At 38.0% G+C, this 21556-nt stretch overlaps 1 protein-coding gene across 1 annotated transcript; it reads left to right on the top strand.

Moving 5' to 3' along the window:
• Window positions 1-335: 335 nt before the first annotated feature.
• Window positions 336-20067, top strand: LOC134789491 (N-acetylneuraminate lyase-like). The gene is made up of 7 exons (XM_063760068.1): window positions 336-412; window positions 4025-4154; window positions 5497-5642; window positions 7769-7937; window positions 8897-9042; window positions 9681-9852; window positions 19836-20067. The coding sequence occupies exons 1-7, from the start codon at window positions 410-412 to the stop codon at window positions 19979-19981; spliced, it is 912 nt and encodes a 303-aa protein (XP_063616138.1). The 5' UTR covers window positions 336-409; the 3' UTR covers window positions 19982-20067.
• The last annotated feature ends 1489 nt before the right edge of the window (window positions 20068-21556 follow it).

The raw sequence follows: 21556 nt of genomic DNA, 5'->3' as shown, positions 1-21556 counted from the left end.
TCGCAGATTAGCGAAATCGAAAGCGGCATACGAGTGTGGAGGGGGCTTTACGCCAAAAAAGCTTAAATAGCTCAATTACAAAAATGTTGAGGTATAGGTTATCAGTCTTCTATATTTACTAGCATCTGCGGCAATACAAATGTCACTTTGTGGTCACTTTCATGCTTTCAAAACAATCGATACGACCATTGATTGTCATTTGTCCGACAAACTCCTCCAGCTGCTTGTACTGTATGAATCAACGCATCACCCTTTTCATTTTATCGAAGGGACCTTGGCCTTGCTATTGTATTGCAAGCTACAATCATAGATATGTATGTAATATGTTTTTGCAATACACGTAACGTGCTCAGTTGAGACGGAGGCGCGTCGCAATTCAGTCGTTTTGCTACTTGTTTCAAGAATCAAAATGGTAAGACTCATTCCAGTACAGATAAGTCATTATTGTTATTTGGTGCGGTAACTATTAACGTCAACTTAACGTTTTGTAGAACATGCTTTGCATTTATAAGTTAGGGTGGTATTCCACCTGTCCAATTTCTTTGTCCAATGTGTATTTTGTCTCACATTTTGCTTAATGAGAGTGTGAGATGCAACGACATTGGACCAAGATATTTGACAGATGGAATAACCACTCTTAGATATTTTGTGTATTTTTACGCTCTGCTAATGTTTGTTATTTAGGTGCGTTTTCAGTATTAATTTCTGTAGACGATCCTATATATTAGTGTGATCACTAATTATGTTGCATGTCTTCTTATTACTTAGGGCATACTGAAAATTCCTGGACTGGCCACTTAGAAAAAATAAGTCTTCTCATATATCAAAATCCAGAAGTATGGCCCACGTATTTATAACAAATGTATTGTTTGTTGTTAATGGAAACAAACTGCCTCTCAGTGCTGAATTTATTTAAGAAGAAGAGCATCATATATTAGGTCCTTACCTATGAAATTGGCGTTTTTGTTCATAGATATAAGTCTGATCCTAGTTTTTTTTTTTTTACAAAAGTACATACACAATTACAATAAAACTACAGTGCACTCAATAAACAACGATATTACATACAATTAATTGTTATTTTTTATTGTTAAGTGTTCAGAATTAAGCCTTGAAAATAGGTCTTTTCATGTGCTGTCGGTTCGAGTATTAAAATTACTTATATTTTTCTAATGGTACCAATTTTCAAGAAATGGAGATATTGAAAACATACCTTAAAGGTGTCAAAAATTACTGGAAAAATTTTGTTTGGTTTGAATTAGCCATCAAAAAAATATCCGCAAAATTAATTGTATGGAAATTCGTGTTTCGTTGAAATTCTCCGAACAAAACGCCAATTTCATAGGTAATGACCTAATAAATGGAAGTAGTTTCTCAATTGGCCAATTGACGTGTCGCTAGAGAAGGACAACCGTATACCGTACAAAGTCAATTCAACCGTACAGTACAACACATTGCCTTGCAAAAGGATATAATCAATTGTTGACCCCTGACCCCTGCCCACACTCATAACTCATAAATTATAATACCTAAACGGTAAAAAAATACTAAATAAAACAAAACGCTTCAAGATCAATTTCTGAACTCGTTTTTAGGGTTCCGTACCCAAGGGTAAAAACGGGACCCTATTACTAAGACTCCGCTGCCCGTCCGTCCGTCTGTCACCAGGCTGTATCTCATGAACCGTGATAGCTAGGCAGTTGAAATTTTCACAGATGATGTATTTCTGTTGCCGCTATAACAACAAATACTAAAAACACTATAAAATAAAGATTTAAGTGGGGCTCCCATACAACAAACGTGATTTTTGACAGTACTTGGATGGGTGACCGTTTTTTTTTTGCCGTTTTTTGCATTATGGTACGGAACCCTTCGTGCGCGAGTCCGACTCGCACTTGCCCGGTTTTTTGTGTCCGTGTTTAATCGTGGGGTAGCATTGGTAGCATCTAAAACACGTACCTCGTTAAGATTGTTTTATCTTGAAGTAGGTATAGAAACATGTTTCTTAGTTGGGACGTAAGCCCTGGTGGTATTTATCAGGTGTTGTTATTTGAGGTGTGCAATAAAGATTATAACAATGTTGTGTAAAATCAGTATTTCAAACTTACAATTAGATAAAAAAAACCTTTTTGGTGAAATTGGCTCTTTAGTTACGACTATCAACAATAATCCTCTAGTAAAATAAAAATAAAACACATGTTGTCAGTAAATAGTCTAGTCTGAGTTGACACAATGCACGATACGTGAACTCTCGCATTTACAATGAAAATACATACAACCATTGACATATATCTAAGGACGGCCAAGGGCCAGTACAGCGGTGTCACGCACACGAATTCGAGCCAATCGTGCAGTCTAACGCCACAACGCGATTGGTTGATGAGTACGCATCACGCGCGCGATCGCAACTATTAGACTGCACGATTGGCTTGAATTTATGAGTGACACCGCTGAACTAGCACCATTCTTAGTGCTCGTAAGGCCCGTCCTTAGATATATGTCAATGCATTTAACCCAGTACCCACTGATCATAAACTTTAACATGGGTCTTATAAAGCAGTGATGTCGATACTAGGTTAACACTTTTAAACTAAATTGATAAACATGCTTGATAGTTTATAATTTTTAGGAATGACGATAGCTTTGATACTACTATCAACACGATATTATGATTATCTAGCACTCGTAAATATAAATATATGTACTTGCATAATTATCGCATGTGCTGATGTCTGAGCGACATATGACGTAGACCTTGTAGTGTTAGCTTAAACACGAGGCCGCGGGTGATCAGACGAGTTAGCAGACAGCTAAATGTACTTATACCATAGAGTGATATAAATAAAGAAAGAGTGGTAACTCCATACATCAGTTTTCTTACCAAAACGCGCGTTATTTCGTAGTCGACATCTAACGTCAACAAAATAACGCGCGTTTTGGTAAGAAAACTGATGTATGGAGTTACCACTCTTTCTTTAGTTATATTACTCTGTGCATACACTTAACACATCTTATCAACTTTATAGGTATGTATATGTATATGCAAAGAGAATAGATAGTATAGAGGGGTCCTGTCATTGTCAATTTTGTAGTCACGGTACATTTACTGCCATCTATCGACACACGATTAAAACTTAAAATAAAATTGAAAATGTATAAAATAATCAAAATATGTTTACGGATAAATGATTCTTATTTTTTATTGTTCCATACTGACCCATGTTCTTTCACTGATATGTGTTAAAATTGTTAAATACCAAACGGTGTCGTTAACGCCATCTAGCCGAGAATAGGCCAAAGGTAATGGCGCCATCTATTCGAGAATGACTTTTCCTTGGCCGTCCGAGGCACGTTTTTTTCTTAGACTTTATTTATCTTATACGGAGTTATATATATCTCTGGTATATGTATATTATGTACCTATTACCTACACAGAAATGATGTTCAAGCGTCTTATGTCCATACCTTTAACCCAACGCAAAATTGTAGTTTTTATATTGAATTTCTACACATATTAATCGGGGTCAAATGTCATGAAAAAAAATCACACGGAAACTAGAGTATATTTGGAAGGGCAAACTCTAATCAAAACTATTTAATGTTAAAGTTGGTTCTATAGAAAATAAAAACCGGACAAGTGCGAGTCGGACTCGCTCACCGAGGGTTCCGTACTTTTTAGTATTTGTTGTTATAGCGGCAACAGAAATACATCATCTGTGAAAATTTCAACTGCCTAGCTATCACGGTTCATGAGATACCGCCTGGTGACAGACGGGCGGACAGCGGAGTCTTAGTAATAGGGTCCCGTTTTTACCCTTTGGGTACGGAACCCTAAAAACAATGTCTTTAGCCTAATTTCGATTTAATAATTTTGAGCACAAATATAAATGGAAGGTGATCCCCTTTTCTATCAACCTGAAACAAGTAGACCTAGCTATCTGTACCTATGTATTTTGTGTTAATTGTTAGCATTTTTATCGCTAAATAACTCCAATGAAAATTGTAGGACTCCTTTTTTGTTCAGGTGGCGTTAAATGTGCGGTGGCTAATGATGCCAGTGTTCACCTGCTTCAACACCAATTTTACTGTCAACTTTAACGCTATTCCTGCGTACACGCAGTATGTCCTGCAGTCTGGCTATAAGTCAATCCTAGGTATGTATCCATAGTTACGTTAATAACACTAGAAGTCCAACACAAACTTGCTACGCGACTAAACAAAAGTAACCCGTTACCTAAAATGAGCACAGTTCCGGACTGACATTCTTACACTTTATTCTGCTTCTTCTTCAAGTGCCATCTCTGTCCAGGAGATCGGCGACCATATTTCGAATTAGTCCATCTATGCTCTTCACTTTTAACCAGTCTCTTATATTTTCAGTCCATGATGTGCGCCTTCTACCACGGCCACGCTTCCCTTCAATTTTTCCTTCAATTATTAATTTCAGAAGGTTGTATTTATTGTTTCTATATATATGTCCAAAATATGCTGCTTTCCTCTTCTTTATTGTTGATACTACTTCTAAGCCTTTTTTCATGATTTCCAAAACTCTGACATTAGTTATTCTATCTGTCCATTTAATTTTGAGCATCTTTCGATAAATCCACATTTCAAAAGCCCTTAGTTTGTTGACCAAATTCTTTTTCAGGGTCCAGCTTTCGGAACCATACATAAGAATTGGGATGATGTAACATTTAACCATTCGCCACCTCAGTTTTAGGTTTATTTTTCTGTTAGTTAGAAGTTTCCTCATTTTCTGAATGGTGTTTCTGGCTATTTCAATTCTCGTCCGTATTTCCTTCTCTGATTCCCAGTCCTCATTTAACCAACAACCCAGGTACTTATAACTTTTTACTCTGTCTATTATTTTGTTATTTAAGGATAGTGGTCTTAGGGTTTCTGAAATTGGTGTTTTACTAACAATCATGTGTTTTGTTTTACTTGTGTTTATCTTAAGTCCATATTCCAAAAGTGTGTTATTCAGTTTTTGTAGCATTATTTGAAGGTCTTCAGGGTTAGTAGCAAATAAGACGGTATCATCAGCGTAGCGAATGTTCTGTATCAATTTGCCATTCACACGGATCCCAAGATCAAGTTCTTCAAAAGCCTTTCTAAAAATCACCTCCGAGTACAAGTTGAATAAGCAGGGTGGCAAGATACAGCCCTGCCTTACGCTTTTCTCTATTTGAACTTCTTCGGTCAGAACGTTATTAATTTTGATTTTAGCTTTTTGTTTCCAGTATAAGTTCTCTATTAATTTAATGTCGTTGCCATCTATTCCAATTGATTTTATTATATTAATTAATTTAGCATGATTAACATTGTCAAATGCTTTCTCGAAGTCGATAAAGCACATAATGTGAACATCTACTTGAACATCTAGACATCTTTGTATTAAAACTTTGACTGCTACTAAGGCATCTCTAGGACCTAGTCCGGCTCTAAACCCGGCTCTAACAAAAACCTATGAATTTTCTAAGCAATTTCTTTTTTTAGTCGGTGGCACGACTGGCGAACACATGACCATAAGTGTGGCCGACAGAAAAAAGGTGATAGACTCATGGTTGGCCGCCGTCAAGCCCGCCGGCATACACGTCCAAGTGCAAGTCGGCGGGGCACCCATCGCCGACGTCCAGGAATTGGTAAGTCTCCTACAGTGCCGGAGCACTGTTTAAGTGTTGATCGTATAGCACAAGTTCTGCCCATCTAGGAAAAAGGGTTCTAATTTTAAGAAAGCATTGTAAACACTTTAAAGGAAATAAAAAAAAATAATAAGCAATCTAGGGGAACACCAAAATTTCAGGAACCGATCGAATCTGATGCATGACACCAGGGAGGTCGAGAAATGGCATGGCACTAAAATGTCTTAATCACAGATGTAGGTAAATGCTTACAAGCTAACAGGCAATCTCCAACCTTAATACCACCTTCTCGGTTCGACACAGACTTTCAAGCGTCGAGAGCGAATGTACATACAGGCCACGTCAACTTGGGCATCCCTCAAGGGTCAGCGATCGGCAATACCTTATTTCTGTTATTTATTAACGATCTTCCGTCAGCAATAACGAGCGGCATACCAGTACTCTTCGCGGATGACACAACGGTAGTCGTGAGGGCCCAAACCCATGAACTGCTTGCTGAGAAAATCCGTGAGGCATGTGATCAGCTACAGTTGTGGTTTTCGTCGAATGGGTTGCTCTTGAATGTCGCGAAGTCAAACGTGATGATTTTTTCAGCTCGTGGCACTGCAGTACCTTCGTGTATTACAAACGGCCCAATGCCATTGTGTTCTGAGAGCAAATTCCTGGGCTTTACGGTTGACTCGAACCTTGGCTGGAAGTGTCATGTTGACCAATTATGCAATAGGTTGAGTAGTGCTGTCTTCGCCATCAAGAAACTACAGCCACTTATATCACGAAAAGCACTGAAGGCTGTGTATTTTTCCCATTTTCATTCATTAATATCTTACGGGACGTTAATATGGGGAAATTCCACAGATTCAAAGCGAGTCTTGATACTTCAAAAACGGGCGGTTCGATTGCTAGCTGGAGTCCAAGCTAGACATTCAAGCAAATCGGTATAATGACACACTACTCACTTTACATATTTCAAGTATTAATGTTTGTAAGAAATAATTTGCCAATGTTCAAACGTGTCGAGGTTGCGGGCAAACAGCTCCGATCCACGGGTAGACTACGCACAGTGCCGCGTCGCATGGCACTTTCAGTCAAAAATCCGAGGGTGATTGGACCAACGTACTATGAACGTCTACCTGCAAAATTGCGAACTGAACCATCTGACGAAACATTTGAACGCCAATTGAGACTCTTTTTATTGGATAATCCATTATATTCTGTAAATGAATATATGGAAATGACATGTAACACAATAAACTGAATGTAATTAATTTTTCTTTGACCTATATTTCATTTTTATTTTAATTTGACGATCATTATGACATATCCATGCTTACTGTATTGACATTGTTTTTACATTTTATATTATTTGACATTGTTAAAAAATTTAGTTAATTAATTGATTGCTTATAATAGTTATAATGGTTTTTAAATTGTGTACTTATTGCTTGACATTTGTATAATTATAATCAATTCTTATTTTCCTACTTGACGATCATAATATAAATTCGTATAGATTAGTGTAAAATAATTTATATTGTAATTTCATATTATGAAATAAATAAATCTAAAAATCTAAATCTAAATCATACTATCAGATTTAATTAATCATTTACTCCAGTGTACATTAGTATAGGTACTGTCAGCTACGACTGCTACAAGAGTAGATATGCAGATTTACCTATACAAATGACGGTCACTGTGTGCCTAAGCTTTAATTCACTTGCTGAACAATGGAGGCTTTAATACTTCTCCGTGGATGTCGATGACAAAGGCCCGTTTTACCGTCACGATAAAGGTCCCCTGCCTAAATGTATAAGATAATATGCAGAATATTACCGTGGACGGTAACGGCATATTGTGGACGTGAACTTTAATATCTGCTTATCATATTATACAAACTCTAGTCTAGATCTCTGACTTAGAAAATCTTTGTTAAATGTTGTCCCTTTCAAACAAACACAAATGTTTAAATGATGGATGGAAAAGACAAATAATTATCAAGGGTTTGTTAGACTTAACAGGCGTTTATGACAAACGCCAAACGTCTTTACACGTTTAACACAATCCATGAATCTTTGGAGTTACGTAATTTGTCTGACTTTTTTCTACATAAGAAAATTATATTTCAGGCCAAATATTGTCAGTCAGTAGGCGTGGATTCTATCCTCACGATGCCGGAGCTATACTTCAAGCCCAAGAATGCTGACGAACTGGTCTCCTATGTAGAACTCGTCGCCCAGGCAGCGCCGAAGCTACCTGTACTCTATTACCACAATCCCCCCAGGAGCAGAGTTGAAGGTACCATAAGTTTCACGATACTAATACAGCTACAGATTTTCGCTAAATGCTTAATTCGTTAAATGCTTTAGAGTGCTACATTATAAAGTTGCCGGCTGATATCGGGTATACCTAGTACATAGAGCATTTAAGATGATAGTTTGTTTGCTATCGTATGTAATAAATAGCCAGTTTTCTCTATTATTATGGAAAGACTGTAATTTGTAGAGTATTACGCAAAAGCCAGACGGAAGCTTCTATCGTTTATTAAATTGCACCAACTACCTATTTTTTCTTTAAAATATTTTATGTAGGATACTTGGTCAAGCAAATCTTGCCAGTAGAAAAAGGCGCGAATTTCACATTTTCTATGGGACGATAACCCTTCACGCCTACATTTTTTTAAATTTGCCGTTTTTTTCTACTGACAAGATTTGCTTGACCAACTATAGTTATAATCCGAAAAATATCCAAGCATTTCAAGGAATAGCCATTCATACATACGAGTACGTACACTCGAATAACAACTATTCTGCCTGTAGTCGAGTACCTATAGCACTTTCCAGCAACTTTGACGGCGTTTAATTAAAACTACCTATTATATAACTTAAGATTAAATTGAAATTCATTACAAGTTTTGGGACGGCATCAAAACTTAGCTGTAATTTCTATTCGCACTCATAATTGCATGGCGTTATTGTGCTCCTCACGCTTTATTGCAAACAAAAAACACCTACAGAAATTTTAACAACAACTTTATAAATAAATTAATAACTTATTCAAATTAAACGGAAAACTTAGTTAACGCCACGGCATCTATTGGTGATAATCAAGGTAGAAAAATAATATAAAAATCTTAAAATGCTATTGCTAAATGATAAAAAACTAAATATGTAGTTACTTCTGCGCATCGCAGTCTCAGTCGATTCCCAGTAAATTAGACTGGAGGCACAATTTTATAATAATTGACTTTTTTTCAGTAAACGCACCGGAATTTGTAGCTAAAGCAAGCGCTCGCATTCCTAATTTTAAAGGCATTAAGTATTCCCCGAAAGACTTGAGCGAGGCTGCTCAAGTGCTGAGGATCCTGAAAGATGGACAGGAGATGTTTGTATCAGCTGATACCGTGAGTTTTATTCTTCATAGAGTTCAACTAAGTTGACACGGCGTCACAGAATAAATAATAGTAGGTACAGAAGACTCACTCTCTAACACAATCGTCTGTTACAATCAGGACAAATATGGCCGCTAGGTGGCGACAGCGCCACGCGCGGCTTATGGCTAGCCACCAAAATTGGTGTGGAACGGATGTACTTTTAGCTACTTGTAGCAAAGCGACGAAATCGGGGAGTGAGCCACGCCTGACGGCGTACAACATTACATTAGCGTACCTTCCACCTTTACCTTCCATGAAATTAAAATCAAAGTGTAAAAATATGGGTGCTCACACCTTACTCAAAAATGTATCCCATAGCTCTTGGCGAATTAAGAACTAACCATGGGACATATTAAAGTTGTATGCACCCTTATTTTTACACCTGACTGAGTAGAGTAGGTTTACTCATGAAGATATGATAAAGTTTAAAATACCTACTTAATCTTATATTATACCTAAATCTACATAATACGAAACAAATTATCCACTTTTACCTACTTGCTTTTAAAAATTATTCTAGCACTGCTGCGGTTAAATAAATGATAAAATATTATGAGGCTGTGGATTTTCATTATTGAATAAATTATAAATAATGTTTTTTTTTCTAGCTATTAGCTCCAGCAGCGCTGCTCGGCGTGAAAAACTTCATGTGCATATCCTTCAACTTGTTCCCGAAGTTGGCAGAGGATATCATAGCTGCTGTGGAAGCCAGCGACGTCCCCAAAGCACGCGCGCTGCAGGAGACTCTTAGCCTTGCGATAGAGGCCCACACAGCTGAGGGTACGTTCCTATTACGTCGGCTGAGAATACGTTTGTGCCATATCCATTTTTGAGAAAATAGTTTTGCAATGATTCCTAAAATAACAAAAAATATGCTATAATTGACACTAATCGGTTTTTGAAAAAAACAATTTTTGAAAAATGTTGTGTCATATCCGCAATTTACTATAGGATATAATACACTCTGTCAACAGAAAATTATCACAAAAGTGTGACATTTTGTGTCATGTCATACATTATACGTTTAACATTTACTCATCAAAAACGGATATGGCAAAAATAAAAATGCTTTTATTTCATGATTACCACTCACAGTGTTCGATTTCCCTCAAAAAATTTCCCTATGCTGTTAATTGCATAAATCAATCAAGGAATGCATTTGAAATGCAAGACTAGAACACCCAGAAGTCTATTTCACATACTTTTTTTTATAAAAAATAAATTATATTTCATGAGCTTGGCATCGAAAAATTACTAAATAAATTCTACAAAAGTATCTGATGAAGAAGTCGCTTTTAATCAATAAAGAAGCCTTTGGCGCATATTTTCTAGTTCTTAGTTTTGGAATTTACCCTCTGCTTACCGAGTTATTCATATAAATACAGATTTTTTATTTCAATTTTTTTCTCCTGAAAAACTCAAAAGTGCGACTTGTAACTAGCACTGAAAGATGGCTCTTAACTAGGTCTACCACTGGTAAAAAAATCACGTTCCACTATCGCGGCGTTTGGGAGTTACGTATAAAGGTCAAATTATACTTTTTAGGGTTGTTACTTAAAGGTCAAACAAATATGAAAGGTCGGAGTAATTAAAAAATCTGATTAAATTAAATTAAGGAACAACATAAGAAACTTTATTTATATTTATTTATTTAACCTTTATTGCACAATACAAGAAATTACAAATGGCAGACTTGCCAAAAGGCATTCCCTACCAGTCAACCATTGGGCCACGCAGAAACATTTAAGTGCAGTGCACTTTGTTAAACAATAAAGTCATTAAATTCAGAAAAGAAAGAAAGAAATTCAGAAGTCAAGTTATAGTTTATTTTCGCAAGTTGATCTCAGATTTTATGTATTTTGTGGCTCATACAAATCATTTTTATTTTCGAGAACTAACGTGCAGTCGTCAACATGGGATGGATTTTCATCACCGTCTATTAACGAAGATCCATCATTAGCTAGATCTTCATTATCGACTTCAGCCTCTTGTAAGTTTTCTTCATGAATCGGCTTCAGAAGTTCACGAACTGCTTCTGGTAGACTAATCCTACTGGACGATTTTTGGCGTTGTCTGTAGTGTGCCATAGACACGAACGGATCTGATGATTCTAGTGCACGGTGAAAGAGATCTATCATAGTTTTTCTCCTGTTCATTTTCCGGCAATGGTGTTCCCTATCTGACCGCCAAAATTTATTGCGCGATTCGGCCGCTTGCTCTGAGAGCATACCAACAGGAAGAGAACATGAATCTATGATCTCTTCGCCGTGTACTAGAATTTTGTGTACCGTTACAGTCATCGGATGCCATTCATATGATGTCTTCTTCACATACCTTTCCGCGAGCGTACGGCAAAAAGTACCGAACTTTTTTGCATCGATAGGATACTCGCAAGATATGGCGACAAGTATAATATGTAATCCGTCGATTAACCACGCATCAAGACCTAATATCTCAGTAAATATGGCACGATATTTATCGGATAGTGCTGTCCGGGCTGAATTGCCATCATTAGTTGTACCTGAATTAGGTTTTACTACGTCCACCAATAATCCTATCTTTTTTCTTATTTCAGAATGAATAAGTTTTTTTCGTTTTTCAACAATTTGGCCTTCCCTGCTACTCTTCTTGATTCGCCATTTTCGAACTGAAGGGTCGTTTTTATAAATCAGATGTAATAGAAACTCTAAAATTCGAATCCACGCATGAAGTGGATTGATACCGTGTCGCATATTTTCTTTTATAGTTTCTTTTGTGTATGACGTTTTCAAATTATTAAACTGACTCGCAGTAAGCTTGCAAAAGGGACATCTTAACTGTTAAAGCGTTGAGAACTTTGCCATCAATTATACTTAAAGTTAACTCACAAACAAATATGATATGGTGCCCTTCTGAAGTTTCTACAGTAATTGGAGGTAAACTTTTAATTTGCTCTTCTACAGACGCTTTTTCCTCAAGAATAAGATTAGTAGTTTCTTTTCTGTATTGGATGTGGAGAGGCCGACAAAATCTATACGACTGGGGTGTCGGGTTGAGCCAGGCAATAAAATGTTTGTCGATTACCATACGTAAAGGCAGGAAAGTTGTGGCAAAAAGACTACTTTCGTTTTTGGAAATATCTTCGCTTGATCCTGGGAAATGTTGGTTATACAATGATTGGCCTGTGCTTCCGTCGAAACCCCAGGACCCTTCAAATAGGCACGAGACTTCTTGATTGCCTTTCCTATTACAGTATTCGACAAAACTAGCATCACAACTTCGAACAAGTCGTTGAATAGTATGCGCAAGTAAACCATGCAACGAAACTGATGCTTCTATTTCCGACACATATATTTCTTCTGCTGGATAACATGATTTTCTTGCATTTAATAAATCCTGGTAAGGTGGGTAAGCAGGATAACCCCGACTCTTTAAATCTTGTCTCAAAAGTTTATAAGTCTCCACACTCAGTTTTCTGTCTATAATGAAACCTAATGCTTCTTCTGGTGAATAAGGTTTTGTTATCGTAGATTTTTTTTCAAAACTACAGATGGTTCTTTTGGTGATTTCAGACAATGTTTTATAACATTTTCTAAATCTTTTGAAGCTTTTGGAGTGATTTTGCTTCCATTGTCTGAAGTAATCGTCGACGCAAAAGATTTTATCACTATAGCTTGAGGTTCACCTTCCAGGGACTCCATGATCCGTTTTCTAATTTTAAGGTCTTGTTTATAACTTACACTGGGATCATTGGTTGATTTAGAAGATCTCAATGATGACATGCCAGTTGAATTCATGAGCGTTACGTCGGACTGTGCGACGTCCAATGATGTGGATTCCGGGGGTACTTCAGTACTGCATCCTTCACCGGGTGTATCATTGTTCATGGCAACCGTTTCCAATGGTTGTGAAGTACTGCACATCTCACTGAATGTCGAAAAGCGTGCAGTAACCCTCTTAAATTCGAGCGGTATGTCGTCAATGAATTGTTTGTTCAAGAAAACGCCATGCTTGTCTTTGAACCTCTTTTTGTTCCTGTTGCATTTTTTGTAAAAACTCATGGCTTTCCTAAGAAATGGGTGAACAACTAAGCGTAAAAGTGTATCTTCTTCGCTGGGAGAGAGATCTTTGAGTTCTTGACCCATTTCTCTGAAAAGTACGGTAGTCAAATCTGATGGTGATAGGTCGTCAGGTGCTCCGTTTTTTTATATTTTTTACTTTCTGCGTAAAAGCACTCAAAAATATGATATCGCGTACAACCTCCTTGCATATTTGCGGTTACTTCCGGAGTTTGAGAAGTACCGGCTGTGGTGCAGTCCACAGCATCGTTAACCACTCGTGTAACAACAAATAATTTTATTTTCAAACGTATCTAACGTAATCGTGCTAAATAATATTGTTGTACTGAATTAATTATTCAATATAATTTCAATACTTGTCACAAGTGACTAGATATGAGCGCCGATAGGCATTTAGCCGGCGGCGGCGCGCCGGTCAAAATCGGTCGGCGGCGGCGGCGAATCGGCGGCGTGGCCTTGAAACACCTTTGATTAATGAAAAAACAATTTAACCCAAAATTTTACCGAAAAAACATGTTTTTGCTGTAAGAAAGTTATAAAATAAGTGCATTTTTCGATTTCAAGCAAAATTTATTGAATAAAGGTACGAAAAAAGTTTTATATAGTATAAACGGTATCGCGCGGCATCAGAGGCGGTCTGAATCATGGCAAGGCCCTAGCCGGAAGATCTTTGCGAGGCCCTTATCTTTAGTGCTAAGTAAAAAGTAGCGGATTGACTGTATCAGGGAAACGTCTGGTCGACATTTCAAAGAGCCGAAGTGAGGAAAATCAAGCCCCGTCATTAATCAATATCGACCCAACAAACCGATTTATGTCAAAAAGTGAGGCCCAAGGCCGAGCTCCACCTAACACCGAAGACCTGATTCCGACGCCTTCCCATGCGAGGCCAGAGGCTGAGCTGCAGGTAAGCAAGCATACAGCTTAGAATCGAACGCCAAGTGTGAACTTGGCTGACGGCCGAATGCCCGGAGCGCCGATTACAGCGAGCTTCTGTGCGAGGCCGAAGGCCAAGCTGCAAGAGAGCAGAGCTTGGAATTTAACTATAGGTCCAGTGTAAGCAAGTCCGAAGGCCGATAAAGACCGAGGCCATAGTGTTAAAGACCTGGAGCTTTCCTGCAGGTGCATTCGTGCCAGGCCAAAGGCCGTGCTGCAGTGGAGCTAAGATCGGAGAAGAACCAATGATCAAGCATTTTAAAAGCGAGCCCGAAAGTTAGGCTCCAAACAGGGCCGAAAACTTGGATGTTCAGTCTTACTTCTGTGCGAGCGATGCGAGGCAATAGATTGGGTTACGAGAGAGCAAAGTTTGAAATTAGAACAAGGGCCAAGCTTAAATGAGACCCGATTCTGTTTCTGACGCCCTTGCGTACGTAGCCAACGCCCGGACCTTTGGGCGTGAAAACGCTTAATATCTGAAATTAACCCCTTTTTACACCTTGTAAAGACATTCAAACCATGCTTGCAATGATTGAATTCGCGGTGAATTACGGATGAGCTAGCCAGCTGGCAAAATTAGTCATTCCATTGCTCTAACACTAGTAGCGTGGTTACGAAACAGAAAAGTTTGATTTACCATCAATATTTTTGAATTATATGGACCTAAAATACCTTTTGAATGTCTATAAGCTATTCAGACTGGCGCCGTTAAAGATTTAGATCTTAAACTAGATAAAATATATATTATCTGATTCTGAAAGTAGTAGTATCTATCAAGGTCACGCCGATGCCACGCCGATAGCGCAGCGTCGGCGGCGGCGGCGCGACAATTTTGTCGGCGGCGGCGGCGCGCCGGCGCGGCGCTCATATCTACAAGTGACTCGACACCGTCAATGTCAGATATCGGTTGTTTATACTTGTGATAAGTATAAATGAAAGAGGTTTGCACACAATTAAATGTATTCAAACTTAGCCATTTTGATAATGATGGATAAAATTGTTTTTTACGATTAGTCGATTTTTAATTAATCACTAGCACTGGTGCACTTTTGCCCCCGTCAATCCAGTGTTCCTGTATTTTTATTTATGTACCTGGAGTATGTCTAAACAATATACAATTTTGTAATAGAGGAAAATTTTTAATTAATTCTGACTAAAAATTAAAGGTCAAGTTGAGGGTCAACCCTAACACTGTATTTTTAAATTCGATAACTCCTAAACGCCGCGATAGTGGAACGTGATTTTTTTACCAGTGGTAGACCTAGTTAAGAGCAATCTGTCAGTGCTAGTCACAAGTCGCACTTTTGAGTTATTTAGGAGAAAAAATGAAATAAAATTCCAAAACTAAGAACTAGAAAATATGCGCCAAAGGCTTCTTTATCGAACTACATTGATTAAAAAGCGACTTCTTCATCAGATACTTCTGTAGAATTTATTTAGTAATTTTTCGATGTCAAGGTCATGAAATATAATTTATTTTTTATTAAAAAAAGTATTTGAAATAGACTTCTGGGTGTTCTAGTCTTGCATTACAAATGCATTCCTTGATTGATTTATGCAATTAACAGCATAGGGAAATTTATTGAGGTAAATCGAACACTGTGCCACTGTATTCACAATATTTGTTTGGTACTATAAATAGTAAACATATATGCCGAAATGATATATACGTTCAATATTTGCTAAATGTAAAACTTTCTGAAGAATATTTTTTTTTGCTTCTTTTCGCTCTCCTGCAAACCATGTAAGTGGCGTATGGCACAAACGTATTCTCACCCGACGATTAGAGCTTCTCAACTTTGTCCGATCAGATATTGGATGTAGATTACCCTTGGAGAAAAAGAGCTGCTATATACAGAGTGTCCTAAATGCATTGACGTATAATATCTATTAAGGACGGGCTAATGGGGCACTGAAAATGGTGCTAGTTCAGCGGTGTTCTCACGAATTCCAGCCAATCGTGCAGTCTAACGCAACTACAAGTTGCGACCAATAGCGCGCGTAATGCGAACTCGTCAACCAATCGCGCGCGTGCTGCGAACTCATCAACCAATCGCGTTGTAGCGGTTTCACACCGCTGTACTGGCCCCTGTCATGCCTCATTATTATTGCCCTATAGATATATATGTCAATGCCACCAAGCCAATGGCATCAAGCATTTCTTATATAAACGGTAAAAAAATGTATACATAATAGTTATTACTGTTATTAGTTAATTAATATCAGAAAAAAATCTTTTTACAAAAAAAAGAAAACCGACTTCAAAAAGGATGAAATAAAATATTATCCTTTTTTAAGTCTATGCGTTACCAACTGATATGTTTGAAGTCGGTGCCAAGCGAAATTTTGAAGCATACCATGATTTTGGTGCGATTCGATAAGATGTACCTACATTGGATTGCCTTACACGACGACAATGAACGGACTTTCTGTAGGTACAGTCGACGTTAAAAATATGTTTACAGAGGAGTAAGGTGCAAAAGTGTAAACATAACATTGACGTCGACTGTACCTAAGAACACACCTCAGAACACACGATCAAACCTTGGCGCAGTCCGTACCATGTTTGTCGGCACATTAGTGTAAATCCAAAGCATTTTTTTGCCGTCGTATTTTTTAAAGAGCATTTCTTACTAATGCTCGAACAGTCTATAGCACGCAAGTGTGGGATTGGGACTGAGTTATTTCCCGTCCCTTATCCAGAGGACTACATTTCAAAATAAGTATAAAACAATTCAAGGAATTTACCTTCTTGCCAACTTTCACCTAAAGCGGTTCAGTTGTTTAGCCATAAAAAGGCGACAAAGAGGCAGACAGAATTACTTACACATTTATAATAGTTATTAGTACAGTTCTAATGGGATTTATATAGTGTTGTTAAAAGACTAGTCTTGAAGACTTTTAAACCTTAAAGACTTGCAAACCTTGAAGGTTCAAGCTTTGAAGACTCAAGCATTAAAGGTTTGAGCTCAGAAATGGTTCAGAACCTTAACGACTCAAGCTTTTTATGAGCTAGTGAATAGAATCAGGCGTTACTTTGCGGAAATCCATACTAATTAAAACCAAAATATTATTTTGCTAATCCGCGAAAAGACCTTTCGCGAAGAGGTCTTTTCGCGGATTAGCAAAATAATATTTTGGTTTTAATTTTTATGAGCTCTTAAGAGTAAGTCTTTAAGCCTCGGGCTTCATAGAGAGCTCAAGCTTTAAAAACTCGGGCATATTGAAAGCTCAAGCCCCCGAACCTCGAAGGCCTGAGTCAAGCGTTAAGAGCTCAAACAACGAGCGTTATAGATAGAATGTATTATTGTGGCTATAGTTTTTATGACAAGCCATAATTATATATTCTTTTTTTAATATTTGGAGGATATTCAGCCAGTATTAAAAGAGTATTCCTGACCATTTTTAAAGATTAAAATGACCGTCTGTCACCAGGCTGTATCTCATGAACCGTGATAGCTAGGTTAGACAGCTGAAATTTTCACAGATGTATTTCTGTTGCCTACAACAACAAATACTAAAAAATACGGAACCCTCAGTGGGCGAGTCCGACTCGCACTTGACCGGTTCTTTTACTTCTAACGACCTCAGGATTATGCTGTTAAAATCTCTCGGGCTCCTCACGGGCACCCTGCATAACTATCAAATATGGCATAGATTAATCTAATTTGTTAAAAGCTTTTAAGACTTAAATGCTACAAACCTTATAGACTTAAACCTTCAAAGCTTAGGAGGCTTTAAAGCTTGAGGCCTAAAGACTCGAGATTTCTGTGCTCGTAAGCAGCAACGAGAACTTATTAAGTTGAGGCTTATATGGTCGAGGCTTTAAGGTTCGAGGCTTCTAGACTCAGAAGTCGCGACTCAAGTCTTGTAGTTTACGCCTCGAAGCTTAAATTCACAACACTAGATTTATAGCCATAAAGCTGATTATTTTTGACTGGTATTGTTACTACTTGGCTTGGCACCGACTTCAAACATATCAGTTGGTAACGCATAGACTTAAAAAAGGATAATATTTTGTCTCATCCTTTTTGAAGTCGGTTTTCTTTTTTTTGTAAAAAGTTTTTATTTTTCAATTTTTAGGGTTCCGTACCCAAAGGGTAAAACGGGACCCTATTACTAAGACTTCGCTGTCCGTCCGTCCGTCCGTCCGTCCGTCCGTCTGTCACCAGGCTGTATCTCACGAACCGTGATAGCTAGACAGTTGAAATTTTCACAGATGATGTATTTCTGTTGCCTAGTTTCCCCTCTGGGTTGGAAGGTCAGATGGCAGTCGATTCCGTAAAAACTAGTGCCTACGTCAAATCATGGGATTAGTTGTCAAGCGGACCCCAGGCTCTCATGAGCCGTGGCAAAATGCCGGGATAACGCGAGGAAGAAGAAGATGTATTTCTGTTGCCGCTATAACAACAAATACTAAAAACAGAATAAAATAAAGATTTAAATGGGGCTCCCATACAACAAACGTGATTTTTGACCAAAGTTAAGCAACGTCGGGAGTGGTCAGTACTTGGATGGGTGACCGTTTTTTTTTTTTGCTTTTTTTTTTGTTTTTTTTTTTTATATGGTACGGAACCCTTCGTGCGCGAGTCCGACTCGCACTTGCCCGATTTTTAGTTTTAACGCATAGTTTTAGCGCGACGCATGAATGAAAAACAAGATCATGTTTTCCACTAAATTCGTGTACCTATTACTTTAATAAATATGTAGGTAATCAGGAATTTTCTCGAGTCCGTCTGGGAACACACTAAATCCATCCTCCGCCCGTCACTGACCCAATCCCTCAACCCCCCGATCACTCAACCTCACAGCGCATCAACCCCTGATCCAGGAACCCCTCGGCCCTGTCCCAGCAACTTTTCAACCGCCATTCCCCGACCCCTTAACCCCTAACCCTAACCCCCGATCAGTAGCCTTACCAGCTTACCACGAGTTTGACATTGATATATTCGCTAGCGTGTGTGTAACTTACTTTTTATGCATCTCGCTCGCAATATTAGTGTGAGCGAGATGCATAAAAAGTAAGTTACGAAGACGTTAGCAAATATGTCAATGTCAAGCTCGTGGTAAGGCTACTCATCGGGGGTAGTGTCAAACTTAGTTACTTTAGAAAACACCGAAATCACATTACACGTGCCTTTAAAAATTGAGGAGTTCCCTCAATTCCTCATGGATTCCATCATGAGACCAGAACCAAAAATAATACGGAAACACCTTAGAGGTAACCTCTTCCAAACAAAAAAAGAATTACTCAAATCGGGTCACAGGTGCCGGAGTAATCGCTGTACATACTACATATAAAAAATCATCATCATTATCATCAAAACAATCATCATCATCAGGTCTACTTCATCAAATTGGTGGTTTTCGGGAGAAAATGCTCGAGTTGCTTAAGAAAACACCCAAATCACTATGCATGTGCCTTTAAAAATTGAGGAGTTCCCTCAATTCCTCATGGATCTCATCATCAGAACAGAACCAAATTAATATGGGAGAACCAAATTAATATGGGACCAACTTGGAGGTAGCTCCTTTCAAACAAAAAAAGAATTACTCAAATCGGACTACGGATGTCGGAGTAATCGGTGAACGTACATAGAAAAAAAAAAAAAGATAGCCACGACCGAATACAGAACCTCCTCCTTCTATGAAATTGAAGTCGGTTAAAAACTATAAAGTATTACGTCCTCGTTGGGTTTTCTATACCAAGGAACTATGCATTAGATGCCTTCAATAATAATTCCTTTTGATCATTTTCGTATCTCATTATAGGTGAACTGGTGCCAGCGATTAAAGCTGGCATGGGGATCGTAACTGGCGTGGAAGTTGGTCCGCCATCTCAGGTCAATAAGCCGCTAGCCCCCGAAGCAAAAAAGCGGATCGAGGACAAACTCAGGGCGCTTAAACTAGTCAAATAGAATTGAGAGCAAAAACTGGAAACCGGAAAGCCCGACAGAATGCATCAGGCGTTAAATTTAGAATGAGAGGATACTCGCTAGTTTTTGTATAAGTATATCAATTTTTATAATAAAAGTGTGTCTATATTTTGCACACTTTTATTTAGCTTCACCGCGTATATTTATTATTACCTATGTAATATATGTATGTGCTTAAAATCTTGTAACTTAAATTCGAACCACTTCCCGGTGTCTGATTGAGCTAATATTGAGTTTCGGCTCATTTGAAAGACCTCGAGAAGTACTTGTTAGACATGCAAAGGGGAGAAAGTACAGTCGGCAATAAAAGTGTGTATCAAAAATAATTTTTGACGGTAACTTGTATATATAAATATATAATGTTTTATACCGCCGTACTGAATTGATGAGTCAGGTAGCCCATGGAACAGCCTAGTTAATATGCTTTCACTACTTTTGTTTTACAGCCGTATTCGAACAATGAGATACGTCAAATCTTTCAATATCATTATAATATCTATTTGACGTATCTCATTGTTCGAATACGGTTGTTAGTCATGTTGAAAGATTGTAACTATTGTAAGTAGTTGCTTTTAAATTGTGGTAGAACGGCGACGTCCAGGATACGCCATTACCTACTTATCTGCGATAAACGAAATGCGACTGCATACTATCTCATACATTTAGGTCCCCTGCTCGATCGAGGCGGTAAAAAGTGCTGTCGGCGACTTTGGCGTAGACGTCCACGTCCACAATAAAACCAAGGAAGCAGGATAAACTGAAAGCGACGTTTTTATACAGCCTGTATGATACAAATACCTTTAATGACGCCTGTAGTAATAATAACGTATTTAGGTGATATAGGTCGGTCCTGCGTTTTATAGATTTTCGATGATAGTCAAACGGTAATGGCTTTGGTTGGCATAAAGCCAAAACCATAATTGCAAATTACGTACTCCGTAGTAATAGGTGCACACTCTTAATTCATAAAGGGTGGTCGTTGGTATTTTGTTAGTGGTACAGTACACAGATGTAGTGCATAATTATTTTCTATGCTTTTTTTTTTCACGGAAACGTACGAACGTGTCTTGCTATTTCAGTCATTCTCGGTACAAAAACTACTGATGTTGACTGAAGTAGCATGACAAACACGAACGTTTCCGAGAAAATACGATGAAAACAATATGCACTAGGTACATCTGTACATCTATTTTGTATACACTACATATGTAACTAACTGTAGCCCCAAGAATATCGTGTATAATTCTCCTTAAACTTCGGCGAGATGCAATTTCAGAAACGAAAGATTATTAAAGTTCTAATAACTTAATCATTAAATTCATAACAGCTTAATATACCGGTACCCATGTAATTTGTTAGGATATGATGAATATACGAAAAAATGATGAAAACTGTTATTACAGTTTGACGAGCTAGCCTAGCTCAGTTCTACCATTCCTAATGTCCACTCATACGGACGTTAGTTTACGAGCTCGCTGACCCAATATTATGTGGTTTTTACAACCCCCGTCATCACAGGGCTATGTTTTACGACAAATATCATTTTATAGCACAACG

This window comes from Cydia splendana, chromosome 4 (genome assembly GCF_910591565.1).
Source record: "Cydia splendana chromosome 4, ilCydSple1.2, whole genome shotgun sequence".
In the NCBI taxonomy this organism is placed as follows: domain Eukaryota; kingdom Metazoa; phylum Arthropoda; class Insecta; order Lepidoptera; family Tortricidae; genus Cydia; species Cydia splendana.
Note: the sequence above shows the minus strand (reverse complement) of the source record. Positions and strands in the feature narration are given on the sequence as shown.

Bases quoted from the DNA above. Each gene is read 5' to 3' on its own strand.
- LOC134789491 (XM_063760068.1), top strand. The intron at 5,643-7,768 runs GTAAGTCTCCTA...ATTATATTTCAG, and splicing joins TCGCCGACGTCCAGGAATTG to GCCAAATATTGTCAGTCAGT. The intron at 9,043-9,680 runs GTGAGTTTTATT...TTTTTTTTCTAG, and splicing joins TGTTTGTATCAGCTGATACC to CTATTAGCTCCAGCAGCGCT.